Here is a 27,560-nt window from a genome sequence, read left to right as displayed (position 1 = left end):
AAGTACGCGTATTGCAATGTGTATGTGACACAAGGGGTGCCAGGGTGGCAGCTTTCATACATACTGCTGTTATTACAGTATCAAATGTCATAATTACTAAAGCAAGTGCACCTCTGTAGGAAATTTTCACATTATGTCATGAACGCATGTCCATTCTGCTTACCATTGCTGCTCAAGGCATTGGTTTTTATTTAAGGATTTATTTAAGATCTATTTGTGCTTCTTTATGCATCATTTGTGGCACGACTAACTTCTCTAGATAGTACAACAGATCACGAAAAGCAAGCTACACAGCTGGGGACCTGCATTTTCTTCATTCAAGTTTTGGAAAACAATTGTTAGTAAGAAAGCTTTCCACAACACCTGCTGTACGGGAACTGCTGAGTCAGGGCCTCAACCTCTGATTGATCACCTGAGGTGAGCCATGAGTCAGCCAGAGGAGCATAGGCGAAGGCAATTCACCTGGCTGCACCCCTCCTAGACCTATTTAAGAGCTGGCTACCTGGGGGGATTTCTTCTGGAGATTGCCTCTGCTGGTGTTTTGTGGTGAGCCCAGCATAAGGGTAAGCCTTCCATTTATTCTCTTCTGTTATCTTAGTCTACTTTGCCTAATTCTCTTGTTTATTTTGTGATTATAACAGCCTAATAGTATTTGATTATACACCTACCCAGGGCAGTACTTGAGGGTACCCAGTGTCCCTCAGTAGAAAAAAGGGAATCTAAAAAGGTTAAGTTGTAAATTAAGACACAGTGATCAGGCTTACCTGAATCAGGCAACGAGTTAAGATCCGCACAAAGCACCAGGGGAATAGAATTAGGATCTGCTGTTGGGCTACCAGGCCTGCTTGAGGCTTTCTCAAGGATATTTTTCAGTTCTGAGACAAACATCATAGTCTGAATGAGTTTCACATCTGAGTATTCAGGGTCCCAGTGCATGTGGGCATTAGCCACAATGAGCAGCTGTTTGTCCACATGAAGAGATTTAATACCTAGGCAGAGAAATACGCTTTTTTCAGTGACAAGGCTGACAGTATGAACACAGCAGTTTCTCTCCCATTACTATCAGGGTGTAAATACCTAAGGACTCGAAGGGACACACACCAGGAGACGGATATACTTTCACTGCTGAGAAAAAAGTGTTACTTGAACCATTGTTACTTTACGCTACTTCACCAAAACTCCTCACAGGAAATACATAATCAACACGATCTAACAGAGTTACAGTTGCGTTCCTTCTATACTGCTTCACTGCTTTTCTTAGCATCCTCTGAATGTTCTCTTTTTCTCTTCATTTCCACATCTCTAGGATAGACTTTCTCAATAACATTTCCCAATGTGCAGTCACTAAAGAGCTTTATGAATTTCACAGTGAAGGTGGTTATCACTTGACTTTTAAACCACGCATGTCTACTCAACATTTACACCACAAGAGAGTTTCCTGACTCTTAGCTGCCACAGCGTGGAAAATTGTTTCCTTGGGGAAAACTCAAACCTGCTAAAATAAATGCAGCATTAACATAGTTGTTTGAAAATACTACAGCTGCTGCTACTATTTATCTGAGAGACAATACTCTGAAAAGTGTGGCATGAAGTTACAGGCAGCTTCTTGCTGTCTTGCAATCTGGACATCCTGTTCCTTTGAAAAGTATGTATTAGAAACCAGTGATCAAAAAGCAGACATACAGACAGAGCAGGATGGCAATTCTAAGTATCCTGAAATTGCTTTCTGCATCTGATCAAACATAACAAAACTATGACAGCCAGTCAATCAAGTGGCATCAAAAGGTACCTGATAATATCACTCTTCCGTATCAGAACCTCAGTACTGTTGTGTAATCACTAGGGGAGGATGGAAGAATTCAGTCAAGGGGAAAAAAGAAGAGACTGGAAGATAAAAGTTGAGCAGTAGCAACAACTACTGGTAAGAGTGTAGGCATGCAAACACAGTGGCCTTGAAAAAACCTTACCTGTCAAGCAGAATTTTGTATTCTAACTAAACAAAGACAAAAGCTTGAAAGGAGAAAGCTGAATGCTGGGCATCTGGATGAAAGCGCAACTAGGACAGGAAATCAAGTCACCTGTGTCCTGTCTTAGCCACCAATAGGCCACCCTTTCTCAAATTAGCACAGCGAACAGTGTTTGCTTGTTTGCAAGTATTTGGTGACCTTAGCCAATGGCAATAATATTACACAGAGATGCTTCACCTAAGGAGTAGGTCATGCCTTCAGGTGAAGCTCAGAGTCAGTCTATGAGATAACCATGCTCATACTTACTTGCTCCAAATAATTCTTTGTGCACTTCTAACACCACAGCAACTCCGATGTTGTCTTTTGTCATCACTCTATTTAACATAGCTTCTGAACCTTCAGAGTTAGCCATTGCCACCTGGTTGAACTCCACTGTATGCTTCTGCACCAGTGAAAATCTGATTAAACAAACAGAATCACATTGAACATGTGTGACAAACAGCTGCATGGAAGACCACATCCAAGGACAAAGCCTACAAGACAGGATAAGGCATGTTCCTTTTGTTCTGTCATTTCCTAAAGCAGAAACAATTCTAAGAATTATTCCTCCAGCCAAGTAAGGGCTGCCTGTCTGGCAAGTGAAGTACTCTTCTGGAAGATGAGATATCTGAGGTTCAGGAAGTGTCTACTTGTTTCCATGCCACATTCTGAGAGGACTATTAAGGCAATGTACAGAGGTTACTGCACCAACTATGGAGTGTTCTAGGCAAAAAATTGATAATTAAAGGCTTGTTTTTGCTTTGGGCAAATGTATTATTAAAAAAGAGCTTCCTTCTAACCTCCAGCCATCACCATCAGTTCCCTTCCAAACTTAGGATGCTTCAAAGTGCCTCGCTTCAGGACAAAGTGAAAGCTATCTGTTGAAAGGAATTTTCTTTGTTTCTGTCCTCTAAGAAAATAATAATATTGATTGAAGTATAACAGTTATTAGCCAACAAACAGATATCTTCTGTTTTTCCTACTGTGAGAGCCAAAATATAACAAGCAGTTTGCTATATACCCTTCCTCAGTATCAAGGTTTAAAGACATCAGTTGCTGGTTTTCAATGACATCCTCTATTCAAAGCCAGTTCATCTCATTTTAAACATGGGATATTTTTGTTTCTGGAAACAATGAAAGCTTTGAAAGAGAGCTAAGGCTTTGTGAAGCTTCCATTCTAATTACTGACATCTGTTCTGAGGGAATATTCAGAAGGATGCCCATGTGGTACAACAGAGGTTGGCTCCATGAGCAGTTCACACAAAAAAGAAGTGTGAATAGTGTGAATGCCGTCACCTCTCTTGCCTTCCCAATTGTCTGATGCTTTTAGTGTAGTGTAACTTTATAGAGCAGGTGTTCAATAATGTGACCACATTACAGCAGAGTATTCAGTGATCCTGTGGCAGCAATACACCTTCTAATACCAGAAGATTAAGCCAGATTAAAGACCTTTAAACATCAATCTTAGAGGGGTGAGACTCGTTGAGCAAGGCAGAATTTGTAAAGAAGGTGAGGATTTTTTATATCAGCCAAGAAATACACACATGAAGCATATATGTTTTCACTCATACTGCCTTCCCTCCAGCTTTCATGTTCCTCACGTTGTAGCTTTGTTCACAGCGTGAAAAAAAAAAGTGAAGGCCTGCTGCGAACAGTCAGGGCAGCAAAAGGAGGAGGATCATTCTTGGTACTGAACTTTATCTTCTGTTTTATAGCACAGTAATTTTGTCATTGATGCCCACTGAGAGGAAGAGACTTTGAGACCTAAATTAAACTACTTCTGATGTACTTAAGAAGAGCTGCTTCTTACTTTTCAGTTTTGAAGAATATTGCACAGCCATCCACATGCTTTTTCTCCTGCTCAGACATGATTTTGGCACGTGACTTCGGAGAAAAGAATCCATCGTATCCTCGTTCTTTCAAGGCTGGCAGAAAAAGAGTGAAGTATTGCTCCGTTTCCACTTCCTAAAATCGAACACAAATACTTCAGACTAACAAAGTCAAGTAAATCCTTCCAGGGTGACAGCTATTGCTTGTCTTGGTTTGCAATCAGAAGCCCTCACCAAAGCCAAAAGCTTCTTGTTTGTCCAAGTCATGTCACTGCTTCAACTAATGGCCTGATGGAATCAGATGTGCATTCCTGGATATCCTGATATCCCCTTGAAAGGGAAAGTGACAGGTGTACTTTGAAGAGCAACAGATTACTCTGCTGCTTTTGACATCTGTGTGTGGGTACTGTCCTAGATTAAAACTTTGTGCAGGATGACAGGTATCAGCAGCAGTTAATATTTAACCTTGAGAGCTCTATCACAGCAGGCTCTCTCCTTGTTCCGTAGCAACACATTTTCTTTGTAATAACTTTTCATCTCCACGAGTATTCTCTTGAGGTTTCTGCACTGAGATAAATATTCTCTTCCTGTGCATGATTTTTATTCATACAGACCTTGCTTAGAAACCATAGTATCAGTTTAAAGGCAGAAGTACTCAACTGCTCTGAACACTGACAATGGATTTTTCGTAACAACGGTATACATGTGCCAATGACAATCTATATTTAACTTTGATGTGCCAGTTCCCTTGTCTTCTAGTGAGATTATTTTTGAGATGCTAACTTCTGTATCAAGCAGGAACAGCAGCATTTTCTGTTTATAAAGAAAAATAATTTTCCAGTTACCTGCAGACTAATGATATCTGCATCGCAGTTGACGATTTCTTCCATGATTCCCTTTTTTCTGTACTCCCAATTCAGTGCCCAGGATGGGCAGTAGCCATAGAGCTGCCGGGTGGCGTATTTATCACACAACACATTGTAACACATAACTGTGAATGAAGCTAGAAAGAAACAAAGTAAAGGAAATATTATCTGAAGGCAGCAAATGCTGAACTTGCAGAGTGAAAACACTCAATCTTGTACAGTTTATTCTGGAGGGCCTACTGAATGCACATGGGCTTATTGCACTGAGAGTTGCATTAACAGGACTAACAAAGGCCCTGCTGAGCCAGCAGTTATCACATAAGGCTAAACTCTTCCTAAAAGTAATCAGCATTATTACCAAAATGAGACTGCTTAATACACATAGCAAAGCAACGCAATCCCATTTTGCACTTAAATCTTTATTTCTTTTGGGAATGAAGGAAGGCAACAATTAGGAACCATCTCCAGATCTGGGGGCTGGAGATGGAAAGGAGCAGCCATTTCTGCCCTGGGTGAGGGCAAGGAAGAGAAAGAGAAATGAAGTAATGAATGAGCAAGCACTTTATATATTATTTGGTGACATTAAAGAAGAAAAGAGAGAAGTCAGCGTGCAGCTGATAGTTCAAACTGAAACACACTTCTTGCACATACAAAATTCTCAACTCTCTTAAATTTTTCAACAAGACTGCTCATCCTTGCAGAAAAACAAGTGAGGTTTTACTGTGAGGTTGCCTCACAGCTGTATTTTTTCTGCTCGTAGTCAAATAAGATTGCTGCTCAGTTTTCATGCCATTCACAACCAATTGGCTTACTGCAGTTTTTACCATGAAATATCCTGCAGCTCATTCAGCTGATGCAGTGCTGTCTAGCAGCTTCTAAACTGTGTTTGTGCTAAAGAAGTTGGATTAAAAACTGCAGTAAGATCCTGACTTGTTAAGGAATTTAAAATGAAAATGCAGAACTTAATGTTGTGGTGCCTTGCAAGACTTTTGGTACCTCTCCCCTTTCTTACTATTTTTTTTTCTGATTTGTTGTTCTTTAATTTAAAAAAGGGACAGATGATCTTAACTATGGTGTCACCGTCCCTAGCACACTACTGAGTTAAGTTTGGGCTTCTAAAATGGAAAAAAAAATCCAGAGGACTTCCACATCGCCCTTGCTGATTATTAATCTGATCTTCTGCTACAACAATAGTAGCATTTTTGTTCTTTACAAAAGCTCTTGGATGCTTCTTGAGGGTTACATTCAGGACTTCAGGGGAAGAGGCCTTGGATTTGTAGGCTGAAGTTGCCTCATGAACTTCATCAAAATCAACAATAGAGGGCATTACACTAACTTCAGTGCCACTTGTTCTGTCTCTTGCAGATGGACTTGTCCAAGTTTCACCCTCATCTGCCTATGCTAGGATATGGCATCTGTATGCAGATATTTTACAGTTTCTTCTAGTTCTGTGAAAAGAATTCAAAAAAAAATATTCTTTTGCTTATTCTTTTGTTTGGACATCGGTGGCCAGGAAATTAAATAATACAAAAAAGCCTAACACAAAGAAGAAATGACTGGCGTTCCATCTGAATTACAAAAATGGTATTTGCAGCACAGACATGTGTTAATTATTTAATATGAATTAACACAAATTGCTGTTTTACATCTGATCCATGTAAGTCGGAAGACCACTTTGGAAAAAAAAGCCAAAGAAAAGTTCTTCAGCACATCACTGTTTGAACACAGGGAAAAGAAACACAGTATTACCTGAGGGCAGAATTTGGTCTCGTTCTTTCAAAGTAATCCATGGCCTTGGAGGCAGCTGCTCTGGATGAACTAAAAATAAAAGTAACACAAAGAAATAACTATTAACTCAGCTGCAAATTCTAAATCAAACAGATGAACGAACAATAACGTTCCATACTGTACTTTGCAACACCAATTCCCCATGCCTTTTTAAGCTCCATGGGAGACAAGGATATACACATGCACCTTGAAAATACTGTTGAGGAAGAAGGGGTAAATCTTGTAGTGCTTCAGACATCCTATACTCCCTTCTCTGAGAACTCAGCTGTACATCCATCGTTCCTGCAGTGTATACTCTCCATTTACAAAGCTGGAGATTGCTATGAGTTGGCATAATATGTGCCACCTCAAACCATGGCTGTTTTGTACAACACTGTAAAGCTCAGCTGTGAGCTGACCCCAAGACCATTTAAAATTCCATCTGTGGAAACTTAGAGCAGAGGCAGAAGTTTGTGCTGTTTTAGCACGAGAGATCAAGTGGCAAAACAGAAAACTCAGTTACAGAACCATGACGCAGGTACTGGATATTCTTAATCAGAATCAGATTTCTAAGTTTGACATTCTGCTTTAGTTTGCATTATAATTTCAAGGGGAAAGTATTGAAACGGCTTTAGCAAGGAAGACTCTGTGGTAACTGAAGGGTTTCAAACCACAGTGAGAACAACCGGCTGGGTAACCTGTGAAAAGCTTACATAGTATACATGAACCTCTTCCTCTGTGTGTGTGTGTGACTAGAACTGCTCGACAAAAACACAACAGCAGTCAGAAAATGCTCTCCTCTCTGTGGTTCACTTTCTTGCATTAGTGGCAAATACTGTCAGATATGCATGCTTTTAAACCATTTCTGTCAATCAAGATTTGTAGGTCTGTCACCTGCTAGATTGTCAAGCATGTAGTTCAGTAGCTTTCGAGTTCCGTCTGGATCTTGGTAGAGGCTGAGAATATCTTGTGATAAAGGATTGCCTGCCAACAACACAGAACAACTGGGTGATTAGCTGCCTGACTTTCCTGAGGCTTTCCAATAAGAGAAAATCTCCCATAATGAGAGCAGACAAATTGACCCAGAAGGTATTTAGATTGCTTAGCTTGTAACTCTTGAGTACCATGGTAACAGATGCTATAGAAATAGCTGGCACACAAGACTTTTTTTCTTTTGATTCCCGTCAATCAATAAATAGGGTAAGTTATGGGGTTTGTCTATGCACTTACAGATGTAAAATAGGTTCATAATGCAGCTTAATACCGTTAAAAAAAGCATTATATTCCAAACTGGTTAGTCATTGCTGCTTAATATCTGAAACTGTAAGAAAATGTTGAGGTAATGCTTCTGAGCCCAACTCCCTCAGTAAGTCAAGAGTACTCTGAGAAATATTTAGCTGTAAAGAACTCGCTCACCTTTCAAACCTAGGGTTTGTAGCTGGAAGAGCCGTCCAAGTTCATAAGGCAAAACCCGTAATAGATTGTTATTTAAAAGCAATTCCCTGCAACAATGCAAAAAATGCTGTTGATGAGTGTCACTTCAGAAGAAAACTCTTAAAGCATGATGCTGCTCATCTTTGAAGATGGCACTTTTCACCCTGAATTTTTTTGTGTTATGCAAAGACATGCAAAAATTTGAAGCACAACTGAAATACATCAGGAAAACAAAATGACATAGAACAAAACAATGCAAAAAACCACCAACCTAACAACCAGCAAAATAAAATCAGACACTATTTAAATAGTGGGCAATCACAAAGCCTCAAAGTGAGAATGTTTCAGAGCAGAATGCTATCCAACTTATGGATAGGTATCTGCAGAGATCAGAAGAACAGAATTATAAAACCAGAAATAATTGTTAGAATTGAACATCTGTATCAACCTTGATTTTTCTCAGGTTTTAAATCCAAGAATAGAGGTAGTAAACAAGAATTAATCCAAGTAAAAAAAAACTCAGTCCTAACCTCAGAAGGCAGACTTTTTTTTTGGAAATTTAACCCAAATGCTTTCTCTTACCTGAGAGACACCATGTTTCCTAGTTCTGCTGGTAAACTTCTGAGTTTGTTGGATGACAGATCCAGGTAAACCAGATTATGAAGCTTGGCAATATCAGGTGGAATGCGAGTAAGATTATTGTCATTGAGGTGTAGAGCAGTCAAGTGCGTCAGTGACCAAAGCGACGTACTTAAGCTCCGCACTCTACCTAAAAAAGAAAACCAAGCCCCTCAGTCAGCTTTACTCCCTCTAAGCATTACAAACAAACCATGTGGGACATGAGAATACCCCGCTACTTCAATGAAACATGCAGAAGATATATGCACGCATCTCTTCCACAAGCAGCTCTTAAACAAGACCCTGACCCTCCTGGTTAAGAGGGCAGAGACAGAGATAGAGGTCTGGGACATCAACGTGCTGCTAAGACCTCACATCCAGCCTCAGTTTGTGTTTCACATGAAAGCTTGAAGGCAATCTGGTAAGTTAATTAACTCTTCTTCTCAATGTAGAAAAGCTGTTCTCACTGCAGGATCCTCTACCTGAGAGTGGCTGATGCAGCTCTCAGGCTGTGAAGCTCTTAAATTCAAAAACACTACCAAACTAAAATTCAAACCCAAACCAACTCACCCGAGATCTCTAATTCAGCCCAGTGAGACTTCTTCCCATTGGCTACCTCTTCTGCTGACATGATGGTGTAAATTCGGCGAGGATCGGGAGGATCATATTTTTCCTTTGGCATCACTGTTAGTCTGAAAGACAATGACAACCGTGACCGCCTGTCACTCAGCGACATTTTGTCATTTCCAGCATTTTCACACTCTCCAGGACAGCCTGGTGTTCATGTACAACAAATATTACATTGATGCCAGCCCAACTGTCCAGAGCATGGAGCTTAGCAGGTGCTCAGACCAATGCAGAATATGGACTTTGTAAAGGAAAAAGGCATTTTCCCCACTAAGTTTGGTTTTCTGCAGTGCTCCCTTGTACCTCCCCAATGCAGAATTTCTGGATTTTTAGTTCATATCCCAGACCAAAGCATGACCTACATCATCACTGAGTTACTTGCTGTGTGCAGAACGTGTAGACAAGGTGATGGCATTCCACTCATCCATTTGAGCAGACTTCTCCCTCACCTCATTTTCACAGGAAACAACAACTTCATTTTTACAGCAATAATTTTCAACATGCAAAGTCCTCCTTTTCCATCTACTTACAGAAAAGGGGAATTAGCTCTTATTTTTTCCATTAACCACCTAGCTTTTCTGCTCTATGCTTTTCCAAGCTCAGTATCAATCAAGACCTTTTTACTCCCACTGGCCAGGGAGATCCCAAATAAGTTTGGGTAAAATTCCCTTTCTCAGTTATACAAATGGGGCTTCAGCCCAATCCAAAATCTGAACTGTCCAGGTGCTTGTGCCTAGAGGGTGACCCTGCACACACACATCCAATGATCTCACTTTCCAGATTCTCGGCAGAAGAAATCAAAAGCTGTGCACTTTATGAATGACACAGAGAGGTTCCCCTCCATACCTCATCAGATCATTGCGCTAAGAATTCTTAGGGGGAGAGGAGTTGTTTCATTTAAAAGCACAAGATTAGCTGGATTCTGTTCTCATCCCCTGCTCTTCTTCCCCAGGCACACAAAATACACAAACCTCAATTTTACACAAATCCAAAGCAGCTGGTCTCCAGAATGCATTTTTTCCTCATACATGTCTCTTTTACAATGGGTTCCAATAGCTGTGAATAACTTAAAATAACTGTAATTGGTTTGGTTTGCTGAACTGACAGGGCAGAAACCTAAGAAGAATTTGAGGAAACTCATCCAAGTTTTTTTTCAGCTCATTTTGTGCCCAAACACAAAAATCCGAGTTTATGAACAGGAGGGGGACTGACTTTTTACACAGGCAGATAGTGACAGAAGAAGGTGGAATGGTTTAAAACTAACAGAGGGCAGATTCAGGTTATGTGTTGGGAAGAAATCCTTTTCTTGGAGGGCCATGAGGCACTGGCACAGCTGCCCAGAGAAGCTGTGTTTGCTGCCCCATCCCTGGGTGCGCTCCAGGCCAGGCGGGACAGGACCCTGGGCAGCTGAGCTGTGGGGCAGCCCTGCCTACAACACAATGTAGGGTCTGGGTGGGCTTTCAGGTCCCTTCCAACCCAACCATTCTGTGATTCTTTGAAAACCGCACACCTGCTTTGTGAGCTAACCTTAAAGCACTGCTGTTTTTTGAACCAGTAGAGATCTCACAGAGACAGAAGAGCTGCCTTTCTTGAGCAGTCCCAGTTAAAGGCCTGCGTTCTTGCTCCCCAATGACCATGCAAGGGAATCCCATCCATGCTGAATTCAGACTGTCTGTTTCCAGGGACAGACACGAGGCATGGTGCTAATCATAGCAGCTTGCTATTTACAGGTGAAGTCAGATGGCAACGAGAGCTGTGGCATAAGAGGATTCTTTGCTCGCACTGCTCGGCTGTAGCAATGCAGTTCGAGGAGATGAATGAAAGAGATTAGGATCAGACCTGAAAGGCTTAAATCCCAAAATCAGGAGCAGCACTGCCCAACACAGCCGCAGGTACAGGCTGTGCTTTGGTAGTCCTAAATTTCCAGTTCTCATGTTCACAGGATTTATTTTCACTGTTAAACACATGGATGTGCAGAAGCCCCTGGCCTCACAAAGGGATTTTACAGGATATATGCCCAGAGCAGGACCGCAGCCCTAACGATTCAGGCACTGCACAAAGAGAGCAAATCCATCCATGCCAAAAAGCAGCCAGCTGATTTTGCAGCGGGCAACACTGTCCTGTCACTGTCACAGGTTACCCACAATGACCCTTTAACAGAAAATGAAATTTCATCACCTGGCAGCGTGTATTTCATCCGTAAGGCACAGTGTGGATTATAAGGGGGGGAACTGAAAGGCTATGCGGTGAAAATCAAGTGGAATGCTAACAAACGATTAAGGGCTTATGGTAGGAGAGAACTTTTGGGAACTTTAAGACTTAATCATCAAGTATTTGAACTGAACCAGGGCGGATCCTCATTCTGCTTCCTAGTCTGTCGTCTCTGAAACCAAACCCTACTTTTCCCACATCTGGCCCTGGGACAGCCACAGCATCACAAACTTTGCTTCTAAACAGCACTTGAGTGAATGCTCTATGATATGGGCTGTGCTTACCTGGCTTTTGCATTCCCATTTGCTTCAGCATAATGTTATAGCAATAGCAGACCCGGAGAGATTGAAATCTCACTATCTGCACATGGAATACCCCCACCCACCCTGCCGCACGCTGCTGGCCAAAGGTTTGGACGCGGCTGCTTCCTATGAGTTTCAAGGCACCTTGCCAGTTAAAAAGGCAAGCAGGGAATGACTTGTACTGAATGAATTGTTTGCTTGCCGTTTCATCGCTAGCCAGACACAGATGGCCGGCAGCTTGGGCAGACTGGGTCCAGCTGTGGGACCTTGCTGTCATAAGCACTGAATCATAGCCTGCAAGCAGCTTGGGGGCTGCCCCAGCTGCCAAGCAGCCCTGCTGCAGTGCAGAACAGGGCTGGCAGCCCCACTGCTGGGTCACAGACTGGCTTGAGTTGGAAGGGACCTCGAAGCCCATCCAGTTCCCATTCCACCACTATGGGCAGAGCTGCCACCCACCACATGGGGCTGCTCAGGGCTCCTTCCAGCCTGGCTTGATCATACATAGGAAATGGACATCCAGAGCTTCTCTGGGCAGCCTGTGCCTGTGCATCACCATCCTCCAAGTAAGGAGTTTTCCTCCTAACATCTAACCTAAATCTTCCCTCTTTTAGTTAAAAACCATTTTCCCTTGTCCTGTCACTATCTACCCAAGTAAAAAGTCAGTCTCCCTCCTGTTTATAAGCTCTCTAAAGTACTCCTACAGATCCATTCCTCTCCACCAGGCAGAAGTCGAACAAACATACTAGGGCCTTCACGGCAAGGCTGGCTGAGTCACCCCGTGAGCAACCATACCTGCCCGTGGGCCAGGAAGTGACCACTGATGGGGTGACATCTCCAGAAAGCTTTGGGAGTACTGCTTCCTCTTGGGAAGAGAACCCAATTCAATTATGTCGAAATATTGCTTGTTATGAGAAGAGCTCTGCCAATTTAAAGCAATTTGTGGCAGTCGGAGGCCCTCCAATGAAATGAGCCCTGAACTGCAAGTCAAATGCCACGCACATTTTTCAGATGTTAGTCACTGTAATGTTATTTTGAAATAGTTGTGAGTCAAACGAGGATCAATGTGATTTCCACAGTTACGGAAAAGGGAAAACAAACCTAAATCAAACACGCTTGTTTCTTCGGCATAGTAGCAACATGAAGCTAGACTTGAAAGCCACTGCATGTATTTTTTTTGAAGCAAAAATGAATTCTGCCTGGGATCCCAGCTCTGCTGGTTCCCATCTCCCTCTCTGCTTGTCCTGGAACTAAACCAGTACCAAAAAATCCTAATCTATTTTTCCTCAGCCTTCAGGGAGCAAGACCAAGTTCCTCGTATCATTTAACCCCCAAATTGGATGAGCACCAGTGTTATCAAAAGGAGAAAGTGGGACGGAAGCAGCACAGGTTTGGGTCAGCCTGAGCTGTGGGTGAGTTCAGTGAGGCCTTTGCTGAAACTCAGTTAATAGGGCTGTGGTACGAGCAGGACATGTGCACTCAGTTTCTTTTCTTTTGAAGAGGGACAAAAAAAAACCCTTTACTCCTTCCAAAGAATTCCCTTGGGAAACTTTTGAAGCTATTAAAGAGTGCTCTCCACTAAAAATGTAACTTTAACAGTATGACCCCAATAGTGCATAAAGAAAATCTGGATCTGAGACCATACTGCATAGATTATCAACTAAAACAACAAAAAAAAGCATAACGTAGCAACAACAGTGGAGATGTGAAGAGTGTGGTCTGTTGAGGAAGGAAGTGTCAAGCAGGCTTTTACTGCAGTGCAGGCTTTTACTCTCAGGAGATGTTTTGGGCAACAAAAAAATAAGAGGAAACAACAAAAAAGAGCACTGCTCTTCTGTATCAGTCTGAGACCTTCTCAAGTTAAGTAGGTGTAGAGGACACGAGATAAGGAAGATGTAGTTAGCGGTATGCATTACTAAGTGTGACTTCCCTAAGAGAGAAGCTGAAGGCAGCCCTACACATTGCATCATTTTTAATAAAGTCAGATCTCTTCCTCTGAAGGTAAATACACCACGTAACGCAGAAGGATTAACATATGTTCACTGGAAAGAGAAATGCTGCATAAAGCTGTCCAGATTATTTGGCATCTGAGCCGCAGAAGGACTTTGATAGGTCAAAGTCCCTCAGAGCTGTGTGCTGTCCCAAAATAATGACCAGGCCCTTCCCTGGAGAGTTTAAAAGATGTGTTCCTTAACTGATAGTTACTATAATGTTGCTCCATTTACATTCTTTTGTAACTCAATGCATAAATAAATTGTCTATATGCAGTAAGGGCCGAAATTGAGAAGTAAGTAGAAGAGAGCTGTAACTTCATCTCCTTGCTGCCCTATATTCATGGATGCAGTGGTACAACTCAAAACCCGGCCTCCAGCAGAGTGACATTCTTTGTGATTTTCAGTCTGCGTGTATACATGAGTCAAACTGCCAAAGCATCCTGAAAACTATCCAGCAGACAGCCCTGAATCATTCCTCCTTCCTCTGCACAGGAACAGCTTACTGTCCACTTCCAGATGGTGATCCCTCACCAGAATTCAAAACCTCGCTGGCTGATAAGCCCAGGGTGTACGTGTGTATGTGTGTGTATATATACGCACAGGCACACGTTATTTAACACTGGAAAGCTGGATCACAAGCTGCAAAACAGAGCCATTTTTAATCTATGTATTTTGTAAACAGGAATAAGTGGTTGCAAAGTGTATAAAGGAAGGCTGCTGCTCTGTAATAAGCTCACTCCGTTTTCATACGAGTGTCAGACAAAAGTTTCATCTCCCCAAGGAGAAGGGAAAGTACAGCCAGTACCCACAAAGACAAAAATTGACTTATTTTGAGGTGAAAATAAAAAAAAAATACGGTGATTGCTCAATGGTATGTTATGAGGGTTTAAAACATAACTGATAGACCATGTACAGATGTGTTAAGGTCTATCAATATGTCCAGTACAAATACTAGCAAGAAAACATGCATGGAGAACTTGTGTCAGTCTTTACTTGGATCTGAATTTTCTCCTTGTGCAATCCTGCAGGAACGTGTTCAGCCACCTCCATCAAGAGTTCAGCGAGTGCTGTGAGTCTGTCAGCACAGCTACAGACTCTCTTCAATTTCTTATTCCAAGCAATCCGATTGGAAATAGAGATTATTGGTGAAACGAATTAAAATACCTCACCATGTTTTTAATTGTAAGAAAAATAAGCTTTCTGTTAGCCATTTGCCAAAACTGAGGTTTGAAACAATCTCTGCAAGTACAATCAAAATAAATAAATAGAGGCTACTTGAACACGCACAAATGTCCTACCAACAGGAGGACAGCTTAAAAAAAGTGGAAAAAATCCCAAGGCAAAAGAGCAAATCTGAAGTCAAAATTAAATTTAAGTAAGAACAGCTAAGAATTCAAGCTTAGTACCATGGAGCTAGCAACAAACTATGCAGTCCACAAGCAACTGAAAAGAAAAACAACTTTATATAAATCTATAAAAATATGTATTTATTTTCTATCCCTCACTGAAGGAAATTGTTTCTCATGAGACGGCACACAGACTCTGCAAAACAAAGGGCTCCTCTACATTAACTCGGTAGGACTCTGCACCTCCACTCACCAACAATCTTTTCTACAGCAGAAAAAGTGGAAAAGCAAAAAGCTAGGGAACTTCGGTAACCCTCAGCATTTAAGGTCATTTACTTCTGTCTTTCAAGTCTGTAGCAACAGTTACTTTGCTTCCAACAGTAACTGATAGACAAAACCTCAGCACAAGGTTGCTTTTTTTTAAATGAGCTGCACTCCAAGTGGGGGTGAGCCAGGAGCTTGCTTGCGTAATGCTGTTAGCAAGCTGCATCTGCTTGCTCTTCTCAAATCCTATTGTAGTGAAAAATCCAGCAAGGTAATACAGATGGTTTTTTGGACCACATCAGTCATATGCATCTGCAAACAAATTTGCTTCATGACTGTTAAAATATCTTTGTTGCTTCTACCTCCAGTACTTCTTTAACTTGAAACTCGTAGGACGTCCTTACAGCCATTATGAGCTGAACATCTCACCAAAACTCTAACCTCCACTACATGATCAAGGTAGATACTAGACATAGAAAATATTTCAACTAAACAAGCTTCAGAAGCGCCTTCCTTTGGCCTTACTCACAGCTACCAAGGCCTCCTCTGGCAGAATTCCTTCAAGGACCAGAGCGAAGCTTTGTCTCACAGCTGACACAATCTTGTACCCACATAGGGGGAGTGTGCAAAACAAGCAGAAGAATAAGTTGTGAGATCTCCATCCTGATGCTGAGAGGATGACTAGCTGTTCCACCATGCTTTACTCTGTCAGGAGGTGACTTGGTGCTGAGAAGCAGAAGGGACTGGATGCCTGCTGCCTGTGCCTAGCAGTGTTACCTCTCTTGAAGTCAGCAGGAACTCTCAGACACCCACCAGCACTGAAACTGGCAGCAGGCATCTCGGTGGGGTAACTGCTGTCTTGGGCTGACAGCTTGGGAAGTGCTGCAGGCCTCACCAGGGTGGTGGCAGCTCTGCCAGACACCACCAGGGTTTCGGACTCGCACTCACCCACCCACTAGCAAACCCCAAAGTGTGCTGACAAGGCCGTGTCAGCAACCGGCACAACAACAATACGGTGGAATTTGTCCAAATCTTGCTTCAGTTCTTATTCCATGTGGTTCTTAGATTAGGCTCAGCAAGAAGAGGCTATTCAAATTTCACACGCTCTGTTTAACAGCCAATCCTCTCTTTGTTCATTAGCAGCTCTGCACCACCCCAGCCACACGGCTTGCTTTGCTTCCAGCACAGAACTGCCTGTGCCTGGCAGGCCCATCAGTGCTTGGCTCTGCTCACGTAAGTCCGCTGCCCATGGGCCGTTGAGCCTCTATAGACAACCGAATGAGAGGTACAGCTAGGTGCAATGGTGTTCAGCAACTGCATCCTGCAAGGCTTCCCACCCCCTGCTCATCCCCTAGCGCTATTTGCCTCCACACCTAGCCCAAGTCTGAGCACAGATAAATTCTTCTGCATCAGGGAACACAGAACACAGGAGGTACCCAGGGCACTGCAGCCTATAGTAACTTCAATGGCAATGGGATCCCAGGGGGCTTCACATGATCGCTTCAGTAAAAAGCATCAAAGCCAAGAGGAAGTCACAGCAAACCCTGAAAAAATCATCAAGAGCCAAATGGAGGAGTGGGAAGGGGGGGAGCTAGCAGTATTCTATTAATTTCAGAGCCAACTGGCACTTGATGGAAATGCTAATTGTCCTACTGACATACACCCTGTTCCCTCATCTCCTTTAAATGAAGAAGACAGGCTTTTCTTAAATCACAGGTGACACAAGCAAATGCAGGTTTACACCCTTCCTTTTCCTCTGTGTCACAGCCTCCTCTACAACAACAGCTGAACTGTTCGCTGCACGGAAGTACTACACAGCACCAGGTAGTTATTTTAATTTCTGTGTTAACGTTTCAGTTCTAACTTACAAAGAACAGTTTCTGCCCTATGAGAAATAGCCTGTTACCTCTCTCTGTGGACATGATTGCTTGAGGATGTGCATCCAGTTGTACAGTAATACCTGCCTTTGTCTGCTGATGCATTTTATACCTGCAACTTGAAGCAGAGTTCTCAGGCACCAGTTTACATGCAAACACATAGCAGGTATCTCCTCAAAACTAAAGCTGTGCTCACCAGAAACGTATGCCTGGATCTGTTACAGGGCAAGAAGACAGTTTCAACAGACAGCCAGTAAATAAATCTCTCCAGAAGCCCCCAGAGGGACTACGGTTATTTACAGGAGTATCCCCCACCAGTACAAAGCAGTGACCCACTTGCAGTGCTGCCCCATCCCCTGGAGAGTGCTGGTCTTTTAATGAGATACAGGACAGAGTGGCTTAAGGGATTAAGGGCTGAAGTCATCAAGAGCCCGGGAAGGAAGCAGTCGCTGTGACAGCCTGATCTGTGGCAAACATCAGCACCGAATGCTGTTCTGGGTGGTGGGCACAGAAGAAAAGCAGCGATGCACTTGGAGCAGGTGTTCTTAGTTCCAGTGTGACACTGAGAGGATCAAGGACATGGGAAAACTGAGCACTGAGTAAGTTTAAAGTGCTGTAGTTTCCTAGCATCCCTCCGAGCCTCTGGGAAGGGACTCTTCTATTGACAAACCTAATCCTCTACCTCGGTTCATTCAGCCACTCACTTAGAAATAAAGACTTTGTTCAGGTTGCCCTGAGCCAACACCTTGGCTCATTCAACTCCTCGGGATCAATACCTGGAGAGAAGTCAGCTATCGATTTGTCCTTTGAGCAAAACTACACCAGAATTATTAATTGGCACACTCCACTGCAGCAACTCTGAAGTGATCTGCTCAATAAACATTTATCCCTTTCTTTAAAACACAAGTCCAATCATCAACAACCTTTCATCCTTCAAAGAAAGTTTGAGCTGTGAGAAAAGAATAAATGAGATTATTTCCGTGGCTACAATGCTATCTTAACCTTTATGTGGTAGGCTGCCAACGCATTAACAAAATAACAGAGCCCAGCAGCACTTCAGCTACTCTCCTTATACCATAGGAAGGTAACAGCCAGCTTATCTCTCACAATCTGTTCTCTGCAGAAATAATTAACAACGTGGAAATCTGCCACCAGAAAGAATGCTTCAAACAGCTTTAAAGTTACAAGGCCTGCCCTGTTCAGCTGCAGGTAGATTTGGACTAGTCAAACAGACAAGATTAAAAGTAAAAGCCAAAAGAAAAAAAAGTAAACCAATAGTGGAAACCATTTTGCAATCACTGATGGAATAAAGTAGCCCTTTCAGACTGCAGTCTGGTTTCACCCAGCCACAGGATGCTGTGCTAGGATGCCCAAAAGAGAAGGAGAAATAAAAGAGATTTTTTTTTTTTTTAATAAATATCTAGGCATAAACTAGTTTCTTTACAAGGTGTATAGAAATGTACTTTACATTTTTAACTGAAGAAGTAAAAAAGTTTGCCTGATAGCCAGAAAAAAGCATGATTATTCAAGCGTTAAAAAAAAATAGTTTGGCTTCTGTATTCAGTATTTTGAATCTTTCCTATGCACACTTAGACCATTCTTGATTTCCAAATACTAAATTTAGTTTTAAAAGCAAGGTAAACAAGTAACATACACTCTTCTAGCTGTGTTCAAGAATGGTGGAAAATGAGAATTCATGCCAACAGTAACTCAAGATATCTCTTGGGACCAAGAAACTCCCATCTAGCAAAATATTAGATTTGACTCATCTGAAGGTTAACTTGCTATAAGCACCCACAAAATCTGACTGCAACAAGATGTACAAGAGTTGGGATCTCCAGTGGGTAAAGATGCTGCCCCATACTTGTTGCATGCTGGTCTCTGAGTCAGAATTAGTGTAAGGCTAATTCTGTAGCCCAGAATGACCACTGTGATGTTCACTCCTGGTCTATCGAAGTGAAATGGCTATATGGGTTTGAACCTGAACCCCACGGTACATGTTGCCTAGCAAGGGGTGCAGCCAAGAGCTAACAGCAATTCCTCTCACTCCTCTGCCAAAAGGTAAGTTAAATTTGGGTGGTTCCTCTGTTCTGCCATCTAAAGGTATTTCATTCGACGTGCATTAATTACCTAATCAGGGTATACCCTTGGCAATTTTTGCCTAAGTGTTACAAGCAGCTCAGTTTTCTGTTCTTGGTTAACATGTGAACACACAATAAAGTCATTCAAGAAGTGCCAAAAATTTGTGTCTGGAAAGACCTCCTTGCACGATCCCTTCATCACGCTGAATTTTGGTCATGGTCCTTCACCATAGATTCAGAGCAACACAAGCCACCGGGCAAGCCATAGCACTGATAGTGTGACAACAAACTGAGTTGTGAGGGCACCCAAATACTCATTATACCAACTGCTGTATAAGACTGCAAAAAAGATGATCTCTAAAAGTAGTTAAAGAAAAGAAGCTCAACCTAGGACATCGGTCCTACCAGGCATCACTCACCTCTGCACTGCATACACACCACTGCTTTGCAGAAGCAGCATCTAAAGCACCTAAAGTACATGGAAGGGACAGGTAACAGATTCAGGAATACTATAGCATGGTCTAGGTTTTAAATACTTAGTATATGTGTTTCTCTCATCCACTCAAAATATTCCTGCTATACCTGATGAGAACCCCTCCTTCATCAACTTTCACCCTAGTTTAACAAGGAGGATGAGGGTCATTGCACAGGTAAAAAAAAATGTATCTGAAGATTTAAGTGCTCCCAGTGGCAAGGCCTAATTTGTCTGAAGGAAAAAAATGCAAGCCAAGAGCTGTGTGACAGTCTGAACCCTGGCACTCCACTGTATTCTGGCATGTGAAAAGTTGCCTAGCCCTGTTTTCCTTTTGCTTTCTTAACTTTCCAAAACAAAAAGGGATTAGAGGAAAGGCGTTCACAAGTGGAAATTTCTTCTGGGTGGATAATTCATCCTGTGCTAGCTCTCTCCCATTTCCAGGGCCAGTTGTAAATTCATGTAACAGGATAAATACGAATTGAATTTTAAAGGTATAGAGGAAGTCAGTAAGGTCATATCACCAGTTCTCTGGAATTACTTTCACCACTACCCCAGTTGGCCTTTCCCTCTCCTTGTCAGTTCCTCCAGTATAACAAAATGTCAAGAGGACTGTTCTCTCTAGCCTAAAGAGAACAGTTTTTGGACAAATACTCAGCCTTTGTGTGCTGCAAAATCGTGCTTTAAGTTTCACATTCATCTTTATCAGCAGGAAACTCTGTTTAGAAGCAGCCTGTGCCATTTGTGCAAGAGCTGAGTCGTGCATACCAGTACATGCTCTGACAAGAAGCAAGCAAACAAACCTCTTCCAAAAAGCCAGGAAACAGAGTTTCACAGCACTGGCAGCTGCTCCTATCCATGTTTCTCCCTGCAGACGACCAGGTGATAACATGACACTTTCCTCCCAGCACTGTAATTCTGCTCCAGCTCTCTAAGTCCAGAGCAATAAGAAAGACAAAAGATATTTCCCACATGTGGAGGCTGCTTGAGAAGAAAGACAAAGACATTTCTTTTGGGAAGACTCTCTCATCCCAGAGCCATCGGAATGCTTGTTAACTTCATTCAAGTTCAACACAAGGTAGGTGAGCCAAGCAAGTCTTGGATATCCATTCACCTCCACCACCCAAGAGCAAACTCCCCAGCTTCTGTGGAAGAGAGAAATGTTTCCACAGTGCTTAAATTGGGCCTTTCCATGGAAAACTCTCAAATATCTTTTTTGGCCATGAGAAAAATCTTCATGGTAAGCACCAGAAGCAGGAACAGTTGCACATAATTGAAAACCTGCAAGACCTCTCCACTCTGTTGCTTACAGAACACAGGACCATAATACCAAGCAAAACATACAAAGTAAGTTTTCTGTTTCTCTCCTTCCTCAATTTTCCTGTGAGTACTGTGTGGGAAAAGAATAGCTAGACATCTGGAGAAGGACGTATTCCTCAACATGCTTCTCTAAGAACTCAAAGTAATGTAAGAGCCTTTCGAGAGAGCTTTTACACTGATTTATTGGGAAGGAAAAAAAGCAAAACTAATTTTTGATTAGAAGTCACAAAGAAGTTCAGTCAGATGGAAGCATTCCTGAAAAGCTACCCAATAAATTCATTCAGCTGCCCTACAGGGTAAACAGCAAACTCAAGCACAGTCTACAAATCCTGACTATTATTAACAGCTTGACCAAAAGTGGATGTTTTTGTAATTTTCTTCACACTTTTAAAATCTGCTGAACAGAAAAAATTGTATTGGATAAATCCTGACATCAGAGAAAAGCCAAAAGAATAAAGGAAGAGGGGGTCACTCGGCGTTACTGCTCCAAACGTGTTGTGGTTTCAAATGTAACCAAAGGGCATACTTATCAGCTTTCACAAAACTTTCCTTAGCTGTCCATAAAAACCTCCCTTTCAGAACGATCTGTCAGTAAAGCAGGTCCCCAGAGTTGTTAAAATGTCTTAAAACCAATACACAACGTCCTTGGATGAAGCTCCCTCTTCTGTTCTGTGATCCAAAAGGTGAAGGCTATGCATCCCTTCTGTTTGTGAGATGCGGCACGTTCATCACCAAACAGAACACAGCTCTCTCTCAGGCTCGCTTCCTGAGGTGACCACCAATGCAAGTGGCCACAAGCAGGAATGGGACAGCTTGTGAATCACAGTCATGTCTGTGGAAGACCTAACGGCCAGGATGAAGGGATGTAGGCAGTGTTCCCACTGCCCACATTGGCCTCTGGAAGTTCCGCGTGTGTGTATGTCAGGAAGGACGAAGGCCTGGGGCTCTGTGCAGGAGTGCTGCCTCTGCTTCCCAGCTGCAAAAATTCCTGCTGCTTCTAGCTGCAGGCACAATGGGCTTTCCTCTACTCTTCAGGTAGAGTAATGACCAACCCTGCTTCACCTCAGTCTCCCCGTTCATCAGCAGGGATGACTGCGGGATTGGGTGGTTTGGGCCTGAAAACAGTCTAACTGACAAGTTGCAAATGGGTAAAAAATAAAGGACAGGAAGACTACAGTTCCATCTGAAGTGCCAAGACTGCATGGATTCAGAAAGGGTTTGCTTGCTCTGTGGGGCTGGCATCTTTATTTCCATGTCAGCCTCACCACCTCCACCAACTTTCCCCCTTGAACAAGCACTGCTGATGGCTGTAGGCAAGGCAGATAATTTGATGGAAAAAGTAAAGCTGCATGAGAGTTCCCATGGACCTACCCGAATCGAAGCCAGCCAGATACTGTTTTGAGCTCGAGCTGACTATTTTTGATGCTGCCACTTTTAACCATCAATGTCGTAAGACAGCCTCATCCAGCTTTCAGCAGAGAAGTAATGAGCAAAAATCCCCGCTCCTCCTCTCTCCCTCAGCCCTACTCACAACACTGTGCTCCAAGTGGCAGTGTTTCATGTTCCCCAATGTGTTTAGTTTGACAAAAAAAAAGGAAAAAGTATTTCACTCCTCTCCTAGCCTATGGCAGTCTGAACACTTTTGTCAACATGACTGCGCTGCAGTGCTGTAAATCTGTGAAATCTGCCTGCAGACAATGTGCACACAGTGTTAACTTTATTTAAAACATACAACTGCACCACAGACCTCACTTCCCAGGAAATATGCTAAGAGAGTCCTGCAGTCCCTTTAGGCTCATTTTATATACCTTTCCCAGAAAAATATTACGCATAAAGCTCCCTAACAGGCAAGCAGAATGACAATAAAACCTTTCAGCTAAATGCTAAGCATGAGCAGCTTCAATGCCATGCAATCATACAATGCCATTAATGATTTACATCAGGAAATGCCAAAGTAAGGGAGAACACACAACCTTATCTGCTCCCTGTGTACATATGCAGGTTACAAGCTTTGGTTAAATTAGCTGTTTGCATGGCATACAATGGCTAAATGGGGTTCTGCTGCTCAGCCTTGGGTGCTGATCTTGTTTAACTTCAAAATCTGTGTCCACTGACTGCACAAGTGGCATCTAAAATTGTTTGTACCTGCTTTTTCTTAATCTTGTGGAATTTTTGTCTAAACCAATTATACCTTTTAAGGGAAGATGTTAAAAAATTGTTTATTGGAGAACCTCATAAAAGGCATTTCTGCCTAGCTTTAATCATATTTTCAATGACCATCTTCTGAAACCTGGAGGGAAAGCTTCCTAGTAGTGTCTGAACACCACGTAATCACTTCTCGATCCTCTGCTGGAGATGTGCAAGTGGCTGAAAAAGTCCTGCTTAACAGGATTCCAGGGCAACTTCTCAGATGAGATTCTCCTCCAATGCTTTTGATTTTTCCTTAAGAATAATCTCAGATGGTTTTCTGTTGTTGTTGTTTTCAGTGCTAACCTGGAAGATAAGCTATCTCCCAAATAACAGGAACCAAGTCACATCCAGTACAGTGCCATCACACTGCACTTCTGTGAGCCTGCTAAGCTTCTAAAAAAACCAGGCTGTGTGTTTTGCTACAACCCTACAGCCACCTCTGCACCTCGAGGTCTACTCCAAGGCACTCCTGAAAGAGGCACAAATGGACCCAGTGAAACCCCTGCATACAAAGTCTTTCTGCCATATCCTGCAGGATACTCAAAAGTTGGCTTTGTCCCTTCTGAACTTTCTGTTTTCAGGGGAGATGGGAGATACATGCATGAAGTTTACTGACATTAACCTGAGACGCATGAGTCTTCTAAGGTGCAGAAATGCTGCCATCTGATACAGAAATGTCCTAAAACACCCTCTGCTTTTATTAGTACGGATGAGATGCAGAAGCTGTGCAGACAAATCATGAGAGCCAAAGGCTTCCCCAGTAGGTGAAGTAACACGGTACCTCGTGATGATCTAACAGCACCCGGCAGCCTCTGCCTCCCATGCTGTTTATCTGTTTGCCGCCAGGTGAGCAAGGGAAACTGGTTCAGCACAGGGTCTGACACGTGTCAGGGCTGGGAGCAAAGCAGGACTTCCCCTTCTGGCACCAACACGGTGCAGTCAGCTCGGCTGAGGCAGCTGCCTCTCAAAATAGCCTGCACATTTTGACACCCAAGTTAATTTACAACCTGATAAATGGGGGAGAACTCACAGCTCTTAGGCTTACTCACAATTTCTACGCAATTGGCTGGAATAGAGGGAAGACCTGACAAAGGCAAATGTGTTCAGGCAGGAGCACCCAGGCAGCTCGCTCCCCTGGCCTGCGCCGCTGGTGGGATGCAGACAAATGCAGAGGAGGGCGGCCGCATGTTCAAGAGCCATCTAGACTGAAGGAAGTGAAGCAGTTAACAAGCACACAAGCTTTGTTACAGGCCATTGTCAAAAGAAGCAATGAATTTAAAAAAAAATTAGCAGAGGCTTAGTATTTAACGCTTTAAGTAGCAAATCCACAGCAAATCCTCCTGAATTAGATTCAGAAGGTATGCATAAGAGGTATTTAACTTAGTTTTTAAAGGCCTCTGGAGTGCTGTCTTATGCTCTCTAACAACGCATCCAACACGATGCTGGCTCCTGGAGCAGAGTGGGTGACACCCAATGCCTCACAGGCCCTCTGAACTCACAGATCTCTTCCCAGAAAGCAAACTATTTATTTGTATGTATCCCCCCTTCTAAACTTCAGCAACCTAAAAGTCTCCATAAGGCTGATCTAAGCACTAGTTCTATTCTGTTACTGGAAATTTGCTCAAGAGTTGTGCTTATTATCGATGCTACCACTGAAAGCAAAATGTTCTCAGAAAAAATAGAAAAGAAAAAGCACCTTCCCATTTGTGCACACTGACTCTGAACAAGGAAGACAGCAGCTGCAGAGACCTACCTCAATGTAAGATTTTCTTTGCAATGCTTGAGGTTTAAATTAAGTAAAGACTCACCCCAGTCTGCAAATTAATTAACTTTTCTCCAATGGCTCCCTTTCATTTTACCTCCACAATCCGTAGACACGTTGGGATCGTGTTCTGGCTGATTTCTACAGGACTGGTGTGAGAGCAGAATATTGCTGTACTTGGCAGGCTCAGAGCAAAGCTGCCCTGCTTTTTATAAAAGCAAGTCCAGTAAGGAAAAACAGCCAGAATCCAAACAATAAAAAAAAAACCACCAGCTTATCACCCGAAATGAAGCTTTACAAAGATCCTTGTGAGGAAAGAAAACAAGGAGCAGTCATAACACCACTTACTTCAGTAAGAGAATTGCTACTGCAGGCGTTCCCGAGCTCCTGATACCTGGGGTGGGGAGAGGAGAGCTGCCCTCACAGAGCGCAGGCTGGTGGTGTCCCCTCCGAGCCAGACACACCAACTCCTCTCACCCTAAAGGTTCTGCACTTTGCTGGCAATGACACCGCCACCGCTACAAGGAAAAACACCCTTAAAAATGAAAACAAGCCCTATCAGTAAAAGCGCACTTCTGCAGATAACTGCATCTACAGCAGGGACTTCTGCTGGCACAGCTATGTCAGTCACGGGTCACACCTCGTCACAGCGCTCGCAGACAGAGCTGTGCCAGCAGAAGTTTGCCATATAGGCCTGGTGTGAAGCTCAGTGGCTCTAAATGAATCTGCAAAGTTTCGTGTTTTTCACACTGCAGCCAAACAAACTTTTTCCAGCAGTCTGACAACGGGTATTCCTACTCCTTTGTCACGGGCATGTCAGCATCTCGGTTTCTGAGGGCAAAGGAAACCTAACCTCAGCCCAAGGATGTGGCAGTACCTATCATCCACTTACATCGTACTTTATGCTTCAATGAAATTCACCGACTAAATTAGAAAGCAAGAGCCCTTGCAGAAAGAAAAGGCAAAACAGAATAATTTCTCTTTTGTTGTACTTCAGCAACTCGTAGTGCTACAGCTCCTCACTTTTTGTAGTGAGAAAAGGACAAAACTGAAAGTGTTTAATGAGGTGTGCTTAGCGGGCAGCACAGTGCTGCAGAATTCCCACCACTCTGCCCAACCTGGTGGTCACGGGCCTTCTATCATCCCCAATGGTCTCTGAAGGCAGTGGGCAAGGAGATTTCATGCCTGAGTAGATATTGGAACATAAGCTCTGTTTGGATCAATCAACACAGTACTGTGGGCCACGCATATGGTGATGCACAGACACGGGCAAGCTATGGAGCAGCACGATGTCATCAGCACACACCGCTCATCTACTCCGGAGCAAAATGACACAACCAAGTAGTAATGTCTTACTACCCTCAGCAGGGCACAGAGAGCTTGAGGCATTTGCAGTCCTCAGTTTGGAGAGCTTTGATAAGGCACACACTGGCCTGCAGCATGGTGCGGTGGAAATGGAAGGGGCCACGCAGGGACCTGTGCATGCAGAGCCGCCTCTGTCAGTCTGGAGTACTGCCAGTGCACAGCCAGGCCCAGCGGGCTGCCCCGTGGATAGACAGCATTCTCAGTACAAAGTTCACCATCACATCACGTTTTGGGACAGAGAGACAGGGAGGAAAACGCTAGTGGTGCTGTGTTTGTAAAGGCCACACTCCAGCCCTGCCAAAGCCCTTTGGCCCTCCACATGTGGATGCTGCTTCTAGGAACTCCTAGGCTTTCGTCACAGGGATGACGCTCTTATTGGACACAATACACTTTGTATTTTTTTGTTAAAAAACTTGCACTGGGGCAAAAACATCTCAAAGAATGGCAGACACTAAAAATAGCTACGTTATCCTTTCATTTATCTTTCATTATTGGCCATGTCTACACACGCCAGGAGCAACTCAAGACGAGGTGCTCCCCTCCAGGTTGACTCGGGATGGGGGAGCTCAGCACAGCAGGGCAAAATGCCCTCCCCACAGACAGCGTTTGGCCACAGGCCTCCCGTCCCAGCGGTGGCCAATCAACACAACTTGCGGCTCCTAAAAGCGGGCACTCGGTCTCCTCCAAGTTTCAGCAGCAGGCAGACGAAGCTGCTTGCCCCGAGGTCCCGGGAGGTCAGACAGAACGTGGCCGAGGTTTCGGGCGGTTGGACAGCACACGGCGGGACGCGCTCCGCCATGTTCCACCGAGAAGTTTACGAAGCAAGCCCCCGGACTGCTGACACAAACTCGGACGTTCATGCCTGTCCTCGCCTCTGCCAGCACCCGAGCGCGGTGCTGCGGCAGGTGAAACCCCCCGGAAAGAAGCAGCGCTCCCCGCCGCACGGCGCACAGGTGAGCGGCCGGCCGTCCCAGCGGTGGGCCCGCGGAGCCCGCACGGCCGTGCCCGGGCCCCGGATCGGGGAAGACGCGCGGTCCTCCCGCCGCCCCTCATCCCCTCAGCGAGGCCTCCCTCCTCTACCGGGCGGGCCCGACGCCCCGCAGCCGCCTGGCCGGCCGCTGGCCCCGGTGCTGGCGGGCGGCGCAGGCCCCGACATGGCGGCCCCGATCCCCGCCAGGCCCTGGCGGGCCGCGGCGCTCACCTGCATCCGGCGCGGCGGCGGCTGGCGGCGG

General features: G+C 43.8%; 1 protein-coding gene across 4 annotated transcripts in view; it reads right to left on the bottom strand.

The window, feature by feature from the left end:
- The window catches only part of CNOT6L (CCR4-NOT transcription complex subunit 6 like), a 34,338-nt gene extending 6,784 nt beyond the window's left edge, over positions 1-27,554 (bottom strand). Inside the window, exons 1-10 of one of the 4 annotated variants that reach the window (XM_042872169.1) lie at positions 27,530-27,554; positions 9,091-9,212; positions 8,485-8,671; positions 7,885-7,970; positions 7,363-7,452; positions 6,451-6,519; positions 4,681-4,838; positions 3,817-3,971; positions 2,274-2,425; positions 765-989 (exon numbers count right to left, since the gene is read on the bottom strand). In XM_042872169.1, the coding sequence (XP_042728103.1) occupies positions 765-989; positions 2,274-2,425; positions 3,817-3,971; positions 4,681-4,838; positions 6,451-6,519; positions 7,363-7,452; positions 7,885-7,970; positions 8,485-8,671; positions 9,091-9,202 (1,234 nt within the window). In that variant the 5' untranslated portion in view covers positions 9,203-9,212; positions 27,530-27,554. Of the gene's footprint in view, positions 1-764; positions 990-2,273; positions 2,426-3,816; positions 3,972-4,680; positions 4,839-6,450; positions 6,520-7,362; positions 7,453-7,884; positions 7,971-8,484; positions 8,672-9,090; positions 9,213-23,823; positions 23,847-25,311; positions 25,450-27,529 lie in introns of those variants that run through there. The other 3 variants (XM_042872171.1, XM_042872168.1, XM_042872172.1) reach the window with 3 other exon arrangements.
- Positions 27,555-27,560: the final 6 nt, after the last annotated feature.

The sequence above is a fragment of the Lagopus leucura genome, unplaced genomic scaffold, assembly GCF_019238085.1.
Source record: "Lagopus leucura isolate 7727_CA_CO unplaced genomic scaffold, USGS_WTPT01 Super-Scaffold_100004, whole genome shotgun sequence".
Classification (NCBI taxonomy): Eukaryota; Metazoa; Chordata; class Aves; order Galliformes; family Phasianidae; genus Lagopus; species Lagopus leucura.
This window is presented reverse-complemented; position numbering and strand designations above follow the sequence as displayed.